The sequence below is a fragment of the Mesitornis unicolor genome, unplaced genomic scaffold, assembly GCF_000695765.1.
Source record: "Mesitornis unicolor isolate BGI_N332 unplaced genomic scaffold, ASM69576v1 scaffold2707, whole genome shotgun sequence".
Taxonomy (NCBI): domain Eukaryota; kingdom Metazoa; phylum Chordata; class Aves; order Mesitornithiformes; family Mesitornithidae; genus Mesitornis; species Mesitornis unicolor.
In genome coordinates this window covers 47,058-57,732 of record NW_010198261.1, presented here as the reverse complement: position 1 = coordinate 57,732, position 10,675 = coordinate 47,058, and the positions used below count along the sequence as shown (strand labels likewise).

Below are 10,675 nucleotides of genomic sequence, written 5' to 3'. Positions count from 1 at the left end.
CTTTCCCTTCCTTCCTTTTTTTTAGATTTTGTTTATGTGTCTTAAGCACTAGTATGGAGACCACGGCAATGAGGAAAAGAATTAAAAAAGAAACCAGAAGTTGTCAAATGTTTTCTAAACCATTTTAAGACACATATTACAGTGTTTGGACGTAGCCACGTTAAGGAAAGCACCCTTACCAAAGAAAGTACCCTCTTAGCAGGAAGATCATGAGGGCAAGTGGTTTACCATTAATTAGCACTCTAACTGATCTTCAAGGACAAGCACTGAACCATCCGTTCTGCTGTGCAGGAAGCTGGGGAAGCATGGGAGAAAGCCATCATGGATGCCCTGACTCAGCTCAGACACTAAGGCAGGGACGAGAGGGTGGAAGCAGAAGGCGACTTGGGAACAGAGTGAGAGTGCATCAGCAGGGGATGGAGTCTGGAAAACCAAAGCGCAGAGCTCAACTACCAAGGAAAACATTTCAAAGCATAAAACCATTTAGTTGGAAAAGACCTTTAAGATCATCGAAACCAACCAGGTCATGACGTGTCTACCACTAAACCATGTCCCGCAGCACTTCATCTCCCTGTCTTGTAAATTCCTCCAGGGATGGTGACTCCAGCACCGCCCTGGGCAGCCCCTTCCAGTGCCTGATAACCATTTCCATGAAGAAATTTTTCCCCATATCCAATCTAAACCTGCCATGGTGCAACTTGAGGCTGTTCCCTCTCATCCCATCGCTTGTTATTTGTGAGAAGAGACCGACCCCCACCTGGCTACCACCTCTGCGTACACACCGGACCACTGTACAAGATGGGATGCACCCAAGGGTGCTGAGGGAGCAGGCTGAAGTCATTGCAATGCTGCTCTCATAATCTCTGAAAAGCCACTGCAACTGGAGGAGGCTCCCGACAACTGGGAAAAAGGCACCTTCTAGAAGAGATGGGATCCAGGGAACTATGGGCCAGGTAGTCCAACATAAGCTCCTGTTAATGGTAAAGACATGACCCTGGAAGCCATTTCCATATGAAAAAAAAATTACATATGAAGCACAAAGGTGTCTGTGAAGAGCCAGCATGGATTTATTGAGGGTAAACTATGCCGGACTAACCTGTTACCAGCAGTAGTGGTCCAACTAGCAGCTAGTTTCTAGCGGCATGGCTCAGGAATCAATACTGTTTTATGTTCAATAACAACCAGGCCTCTTCGGAAGTTTGTGGATGATACCAACCTGAGCAGCATGGCTGACAGGCTGGAGGAGAGGGTTCTGCAGAAGGACCTCAAGAAGCTGAGAAAGGGGCTGACAGGAACGTCAAAGTGCAAGGAAAGCAAACACAAAGTCCTGCATCTGGGAGGGCACAGCTCCTGCACCAGGACCGGCTAAGACTGACCACCTAGAAAGCGGCTTTGCAGAAAAGGACCTGGGAGTCCTGGTGAACACGTTGAATCCATCAGCAGCATGTTCTCAAAGCCAAAAATCCAGCTGTGTTCTGGACTGTGTTAGCCAGGAGGCCAAGGGAAGCAATTCCTCCCCCTTTTCTCCATCTGTGAGACTGCAACTGAAATGCTCTGTTGCGGGCTCTGGATCATGTTCATTCAAATAGCAAAGTCCTCATACAGATTGCTCACTGAATTTAATTGCCTTTTCTGCTAACACTACCAAGGAGAACAGGGTGTAATGGACAATTCTGCTGCACAGGAAGGGCCTGCTTGATCTTTGACCTATCTGCCATGAGCAGCAAATGCAGGCAGTGGGTGTACAGATGCTGCTCTGGACTGTTACCTGTTCAGTGCCATGATTCTCCAACGGCTGAAAAAAAGGAAAAGATGTGAACAAAATACATTTACAAAATGTAAGAGTAAAATACCCAAACTTACCACATCACTAGCACTGGAAAATTCGTTGTTAACCAGGCTTTCCAGAGCCATCCATCGAACTGGTCTGTTCTCATTATCTCCCAGGCAATGGTAGTCCATGGGAAATAGGTCTCGAGATAGCGCGTTGTCTGTAATCTTAACCTGAAGTGCATCGTCAATGCTAATTTGAAAGAACAGAAGTATTAAGCAAACTTGGCACTACAGTTTTTGCAGAAAAAAAAATTATGCCCAACCTTCAGTTTCAGACTTCAGATTTAATTGGGGAACTCTAATTGCACTATCAGCATTTCAAAGGACTGGTGTTCTTCTACCAAATGACAGGACAAGGGGCAATGGGAGCAAGCTGGAGCATAGGAGGTTCAACATGAACATAAGGAAAAACTTCTTTACTGTGAGGGTGACAGAGCATGGCCCAGGCTGCCCAGAGAGGTTGTGGAGTCTCCTTCTCTGCAGACATTCAAAACCTGCCTGGACGTGTTCCTGTGTGACCTGGTCTGGTGATCCTGCTCTGGCAGGGGTTGGACTGGGTGATCTTTCAAGGTCCCTTCCAACTCCTAATATTCTGTGATTCTGTGTGATTCTAGATCAAGACACACTTTTTCTGTGATTACCAAATATTATCAAAGAACGTATTTACTCTGCATTAATAGATAAGCAGTAGAAAAAATCAGCAGTCTTATATTAAATAAAAATCAAACATTTACATGTGAAAAAAAATACATTTAAAGCAAACAACCAACTCCCTTAAATGATTCCTGCTTCCTTGGGGATACCCTATCAGATCAATTGAACAAATTTAAGCTATAGGACCTCTGTAGCAATAATGAGCCAAAGACTTTAAGCAAAGCAAGACCTTGCAGTATCTTGTCAAAGCAATCCATATTATTTGTGGCCTAACATCTTGTCTCTGATCAAGCTATCTGGTAAGATATTACTTATTCCCCTCACCACAAGATATTCATTCTGACTGGTGTCAAAAACAGGATACTGGCTAAGGGAAATATTCTTTTAATCAACAAAAGATGACTCAAAAAAAGCACACAGAGCCTAGCGTTTTCTCCCCACTCTGTGATGTGAATTCATATTCTGTTGAACTTTAAAAAGTGTGTAATAAAGTTCAATGTTCTCGAACAGCTGACTTCAGAATATGGTAAGATGTTGGCTTTAAGATCTTACAACAAAAATACAGAAATAACATTGGATTAAGGGAAATGTAACAAAATGGTGTTTGCTGTCTTTCCATCTTCTCAATTATTTATTTACTTTGATCAGAATAATTAAATAGAAATGCTTAATTTGTGTGTTTCCCACTTCACTATCTCAAGTACCTTCTTATATATCCCATTTCTATGCACTTTCTGGTCAGTTCATTGCCCTCAAAATTTATAGACCAGAAAATTTCCCTATCTAGTAACTCTTCGAGAGTTCAGAGAAATTCCTAGAAGATCTGGCTGTAAATAAATACAATACAAAGGGTAATTTCCTAGTGATTAGAGAACTATGACTCGTGTAATCCATATGCCCACTCTAATTGGGCCCAACTGTGCCATGGGCACATGAGACCAGAATTTATTTCCTCTCTTAACAAACCTGCCAAGAACACTGGAATCCTGGCTCCCTTCCCAAAATGAAGGCACCGGTACAGAGGTCTGATGCACTTCAGACCAACTCCTCCTTGGAGGAGCTCACTGCACAGGAATAGACCTGGGGAACAAAGGGGTGGCAGATGAACTAAAGCCCTGCCAGTAGCTAGGATGCCTTGAAATCTCTTTTTTCTCTTGAAAACCCAAAGGCTAACCCAGTATTTCTTGTATTGCAGCACAGATCAGCAGATGCTCCGCTCCTGCCTGCATTTCCCATGGAGGAGAGGGACAGAATGCACAGAAATGAAAGGTGGTCACAGAGCAATCTCCCTGGAGCACTGTTTATGATCTCCCTCTCCTCTGGTATCACTTCTTCCTCAATATGGTCACCAGAGGAAAAGCAATAGGAATTAAGAGAGTCTCTCAGGAACTCTACCAAACTCAGCATCCTCACATAGCACAAGAGCCAGAAAAGATTCTGCTGGACCGGCCTGGTGGCACCAGTTCAAAAGCACGAGGGGGTGACATCAGGGTGGATCTCACTGCTCCCTCAGTCCCAGCATTTGCTACACCAAGAGTGCCTAGTGCCAGTACAAGTGCAGTATTAAAAGAACAACCCAGGACATGCATGAGTGCTGAAGTGTCTCACAGCTTCTTCTCTTAGCACCTCAGATGCAACCTGCTGGCTCTGATTGGCATGCTTGAAGAACTGGGCTAAAGACTGCATTGGAGACGAACGAGTGATTTTGTGGAGAGAAGCAGAAGGGACAGAAGTTGTAGCAATAGTGACCCCTGACAACCCTGAGGGGCTAGGCAGGGAAGCCAGTCCAAATTTCAGGAGCAGGACCTATCCTGGGATGGGGAACATGACTCATAATTTAATACTAATTGCCGAGCCAGACGTGCAGAGCTCTGACAGACACCAGCAGCATGGCCCCAAGGCAGACCCTACACCAGAAGGGTCCATGACCAGTGCGAAGACAGAAACTGGGCTTCCACTTCAAGGACAACATGGAAACAGAGCAAATCCCTAACCAAAGAGGGGTACAACAAGGTGGGTCAACAACTGGGCCTTGAAGATACTGGAAGGACAGAAGCCCTGAGGATCCTAGGAGGTATTGCCAAGGGTATACTGGAAAACATGCTGGCAAATAAAGGAAAATCACATTCACAAAGGTGACAAAAAGTTGAAGGAGACGGAAGCCAAACAGGAACTGGGACAGTAACCCAGTCAGTTCCTCAAGAGTAAATCCCTACTACATCAAGACATGGGCAGCAATTCTGAGAAACTAACCTGTTTATCAGTAGTACTTTCATACAGAAGAATCGAGCAAATTATTAGAAAATGTAGCACTTTATTTTCTTACATAAGATCAGGCCAACTGGAGAAAGCTCATCCCTACCAACATTGCACGACAGCTCTACCCTGTGTAGTACTTACACACAGTTTCTAGCAGCCAGGTCTTTGTGAATGACCTCCCGTCTGGCCAGGTAGCTCATTCCACAGGCAATCTGGATCGCCATATGTACAAGGTCCTGCTGGGAAATTGCCTGCAAGAGCACAGAAGAGCAATCATTGCCAAACTGCAAGCCCAGGGCCCGCTAACCAAGTATTTGTGTTGTATTCTGGTGCTCCTTCCCCTCACCTTTAGTGGCCGATGCTTTCTAGTAGTGTATTCCACACATTACCATCTGCTGAAAAACTTATGAAGTCTCCTTATTCTAATTTTTAACTTTTTTTTTTCCTTTTATGACATGCCAGAGGCAAATGTTACCCTCCGCCTCACTGCTACACAGCTTTTCCTTTGATTTGTGGTGAACATAGGCAAAATGATCAATTTTACCCCTCTTACCACAATTTTTTCCACTTTCTATGTCTCTGGAAACCAATCCATTTTCAGGCAGAAGATCACAAACAGCAGTAGAAATTCACATTGCTATCTGTTGCTGAAAACCAGTAGCAAAGGCTGCTGCTCCATCTACTTTTACAATGTCACAGTCCTCTATAAACTAAACTCTTGCACAGATCTATACCCTGAGTTCACTCTCCTACAGGAATTTCAGAACTTCGGTATGTAGGCGGACACACTGAAGCTGCAAGACTGGGGTTAAAATAAACCAAACACTAAAATTCAAACAACAGTCAACTGGCTTCTTCATTAACAAGCTGTTATTAAGAACAACAGCCACGTATTATTACAGAAAATTCACGAGTTTGCTTTAGGTATTTGTAGAAAAGTTTCATCTTAAAGTATTTAGGACATCAAATGTCCCATTTTTTGATAGTTAAGTATAGTCTTACCTAGTTACTAAGAGGCCACTCCCATTTGACATAGTACAGATTATATACCATTTCTGCTTAAACTTTTTTTAAGAGAGATATTAGTGGGTTGCGTAGGGATTTATAAAACTCAGATTAAGCAGCAAGACAAGGAAAATCAAAGCTGAAAGATCCCAGCAGCTTCTCACGACTTGTAAATTGACAGAGGTATATGTGGCCCTTCCTAGTTTGAAATTTGGTACATAACAGGCACAAATGCTGAGCTTGGAAAACAAATTTCAATTCGCACCTGATTTAGCCTAAAGACAGAAGACAAACCAAGGTGAAGTTGAAGAAAAGACAAGGTAATCCTAACAAGACGGATAGTTTTAATACATATACTCATCCATCACTAAACACTTACACAGTTTTTAAAAAATATTCAAAATATGTTCTCATCTAGGAATATTTTCTCACTTCTCATGCAATATATCCAACACGTTTCACTGAAACACAGTAGTTATGAATGCTAAAGAGCAGACACAGCAGTAAAAAAAACCAGCAGAGATCACTTCTTTTAGTATCTAAAGTTAAATAAATCCAGTTATTTTACTTAAAAGCAAAACTACAGCAGCATTGCAAAAGTTTAACAAAAGTGCTTTATGCTCACTAAAAATAATTAACTATAGTAATTAAAGGGATAATTAATAGATAGTAATTATATATTTAAAAAAATCAGCAAATCTGAAACATCTCCATACATAATTTGCTAGGTTAAAAACTGGCTGGATGGCCAAGTAGAGTTTGTGGTGAATGGAGCTAAATCCAGTTGGCGACCAGTCACAAGGGGTGTTCCCCAGGGCTCGGTTTTGGGGCCAGTCCTGTTTAAAATCTTTATCAATGATCTGGATGAGGGGATTGAGTGCAAGTTTGCAGATGACACTAAGTTGGGAGGGAGTGTTGATCTTCTGAGAGTAGGAAGGCTCTGCAGAGGGACCTGGATAGGCTGAATCAATGGGCTGAGGCCAATTGGATGAGCTTCAACAAGGCCAAGTGCCGGGTCCTGCATTTCGGTCGCAATAACCCCATGCAGCGCTACAGGCTGGAGCTGCCAGGCAGAAGATGACCTGGGGGTATTGGTGGCCAGCAGGATGACCATGAGCCAGCAATGTGTCCTTGCTGCCAAGAAGGCCAATGGCATCCTGGGGTGTATCAGAAGGGGTGGTTGTAGGTCGAGAGAGGTTCTCCTTTCCCTCTACTCTGCCCTGGTCAGACCACATCTGCAATATTGTGTCCAATTCTGGGCCCCTCAGTTCAAGGAGGACAGGGAATTGCTTGAAAGAGTCCAGCGCAGAGCCACAAAGATGATGGAGGGAGTGGAGCATCTCCCTTATGAGGAGCAGCTGAGGGAGCTGGGTCTCTTTAGCTCTTTAGACTGAGAGGTGACCTCGTTCATGTTTATAAATTTGTAAAGGGCGAGTGTCAAGAGGAAGGAGCCAGGCTCTTCTCTGTGATGTCCAATGACAGAACAAGGGGCAATGGGTGCAAGCTGGAGCATAGGAGGTTCAACATGAACATAAGGAAAAACTACTTTACTGTGAGGGTGACAGAGCATGGCCCAGGCTGCCCAGAGAGGTTGTGGAGTCTCCTTCTCTGGAGACATTCAAAACCCGCCTGGATGTGTTCCTGTGTGACCTGGTCTGGGTGATCCTGCTCTGACAGGGGGGTTGGACTGGGTGAGCTTTCGAGGTCCCTTCCAACTCCTAATATTCTGTGATAATTCCCCCCCATGTACTCTAACTGAAATCCACAATCGTATGCCATTTTCTCTATTTTTTTTTTATTTTTTTAAGATGTATGATATACTAGCTACCTCAAATCTGAGTTTAACAGGTAAGAAGTCACAGATTTCCAAGCATACCTGAGGATTGTTGGCCTCTACCAGCTTGCACTGTCGCAAGAATAGTTTAAGGTTCCCCCAGTTCATGTATGGGAGCAGCACCATTGGTTTCTCTCCCTCTTCTATACAGACATGGGTGATAGGCAGCAGGTTCCTGGGAGAGAGATAGAGAAATTCCTAATTTTATGACTGCAATTTGATGGAAAAAATCTTGTTGATCCCTAAACGCATAAAGTGAAAGTAATTCAACATGGAAGAAAAGCATTTAATCTCACATTATGAGTTGTGGAGCACAAGGTCTCCAAATAACAGAAGCCCTAGATACTTAAAAAAAAAATAGATATTTGAGTACATTGCCATTATGAAGAACCCCCCTCAAACTTTTCACTTGGTCCAAAAGGGCTGAAATAAATTTCTGTGAATACAGGTTATCATTTATATTAAGAAGCGATATATCCTCAACTTGGACATGTATCAGTCTAAATGCAACCACAGATATAAATATACAGCTCCATTACAGAGTGGTTAAGAGAAAGACAGAACATCATGTTTGATCCACTTCAAAATGACAAAACGAATTTTCAGTTTTGAATCAACTAAACATTAAAGTTTTATCACAGGTGTTTTACTCCTCCTTATGACTCAGATAACTCCGTGCTGCGTTGATTATACATCTTCCTATAGCATCAACATGTGACTGTGTAGAAACTTGAAACAAGCTGTCTATAGGTTCAATTTTTTAAAAACTGTATCTTCTATTGGAAACATATTAGGAAATTTTCAATGAGTTGTTATGATTTTTAAAAGAGAACTTTGAAATTTCCTGTTCATCCTTGAAGAAGTCTGATAGTCGAGTGTCGCACCCGTGAGCTCTACACACCCACATAGCTGTACCTTCAACCAAGATAAAGGTTGCAGTTTGAGAGGGAAAAGCTTTTTGGACCATTTAAAGAGTTTGGCTTGTAAAAAGGACAATAGCAACTGATTTTGAATGATGAGAGGGGGGCTGTTTCATTTTGTTTCAATTTTAAGTGTGTTACCCCAAAGACCTGCTAATCCTCTTAATAAAAAGACCTTGCCTAAAATACAGGATTATAACTACAGTAGACCTTAAAAAAGCAGCTTTTAAATGCACTGTAGGACTAATAATTCTGCTTGAGCTATTCTCATTTCCTTCACATTACCAATAAAATGATTAATTACCAGCCTAGGGACTTGACAACAAGCATAAGTTTCTTCTTACCTGAATCCTTGCCAGTAACAAAGAAATTTAAGGCCATTTTCAGCCTTGAATCCAAGCTACAAAACTGCCACTAACTCAAGCTGTTCAGGGCATTAATCTAAAACTGATTACTCCAGAAGATCAGACCAGTAATTCTTGAGGAATCAATCCCATCAGAGATGCTACGATGCCATAGCAGGACAACATGTGTGCAGGAGTCCTAAAAAGCATTTCCTCATCTCCATGTAGGAGGATACCTAACCCCAGTACTCTTCAATACCATCTAAAAAATAATGAACAATACTAAGCAGACTGGCAAATCAGCTAAACTGATAATCGACCTGCACATATACTTACTTGTTTTAACAACTGGCCTGTGCAAGAAGCAATGTAAACCGACACATGCCTGCAGCACCTTTTTTCAGGAATAAAGAACATACAAAAGGAATATCTATCCACATTTCACTGCGAGGCTTGGAACCCCAAACCAAAGACTTTCCTCATCTTCACATGCTGCCATTATTTGATTTTACCGACTGTGCAGCTGGAAAAGAACTTCTAAGTACCCTTCCCAATAAAAAGTATATCTAGAATTCTGTATTTTGAAGTGTCACAAAAATAATTTCAGCAGTTTATGGCTTACAAAAATCTTCAAATGTACAAAATGATGCTAAGTTCTGAAAAAATCATTTCCTTTCCCCCTAGGGAGTTGTAAGCATAAGTATTTTCAGCTGACACAGGTACAGTTTTGTTTATAACCACCACTTAGCTTACCTGTGATGAAGTCCTCTGAGTTTACAGCTTTCAGTCAGCATCATTGTCACCTGCACCTCTGAGGCCTGATCTAATAAAAAAAATAAATAAAGGAACCACAGATATAACTTTGGAAACAAACCAACATACTAATTAAAACTTGATCCAGATTTGCAAGTCAGTCAAGGTCATTTGAGCACAAACAGAACTTGTTTGCCTACATTTTAAAAATGGAATTTAAAACCCCTGAACAAGCAAGCCAAGTTCTAGGGCACATTTCTGCTTAAACAAATGGGGTGAAGCCGAAAAAGGAACTAAAGCGCGCTCCAGGTGCTGACAGACTGTGCTGCTGCCGCTTCCTGACAGCTTCTGGGCAGGCACGAACTGCCCGTACGAGGTGGCACGGGTCGCATGCTGCACCCGGGGCCGGAGCTCCTGGAAGAAGGGGAGCACACCACGCGTTTCCCAAAAGCACAGATGTGCTCCAAAGACGCTGGTTCACTGCTAAATTACCAGTATAGGCTCTGCAGTTTACTTCCACAAAGATGGAGACCATTAATTTCTATATTTGCTTGTTTACTTGCTCTCTATGTGCAACACTTGACTCTTGGTAACCTTAAAAATGTTTGCTGTTTGCTGTTCTCTTCCCACCTTTTGGAAAAAAAAAAATCCAAACAAAACCAAACAAAAACACACAAAGAAACCAAACATCACTGCTGGCCGCTAAAACTGAAGCATGTGGTAACTCCAGTAACCCTCAGGGATCAGAACATCTACTGGGCAGAACCAGAGGTGTTGCCTGTAAGCTGTTGGGCTTTTTTCCCCCCTGTGGTGGCAAGAAGCAACAGGGAAGCTCAATGCAGTGTAGATCAGAGCTCTCCCAATCCCACCCTCCTCATACCTGGGTGCATTTTCTGTCCCTCCTTCATGCTAGAACTAGTACTGGTGTGTCAAGGCAGCAAGCTGGCACAGGAGAGAGCCCAGCAAAGGGCAGTTTTCCTCGCTGAGTTAGGATGCATTTACATATTATGGATGAGTCGAACCAACATTTTACTGCCCTCAGAGGAAGAAGAGGAGAGAACTCATCTGCTCTT

At 42.7% G+C, this 10,675-nt stretch overlaps 1 protein-coding gene across 1 annotated transcript in view; it reads right to left on the bottom strand.

The window, feature by feature from the left end:
- Positions 1-10,675, bottom strand: part of RYK (receptor-like tyrosine kinase) — a gene marked incomplete at its 5' end in the record, with an annotated part of 44,466 nt that overhangs the window by 3,334 nt on the left and 30,457 nt on the right. The window contains 4 exons of the mRNA XM_010189080.1: positions 1,864-2,023; positions 4,888-4,997; positions 7,628-7,760; positions 9,603-9,672. Of these exons, the coding sequence (XP_010187382.1) occupies positions 1,864-2,023; positions 4,888-4,997; positions 7,628-7,760; positions 9,603-9,672 (473 nt within the window). The remainder of the gene's footprint in view (positions 1-1,863; positions 2,024-4,887; positions 4,998-7,627; positions 7,761-9,602; positions 9,673-10,675) is intronic.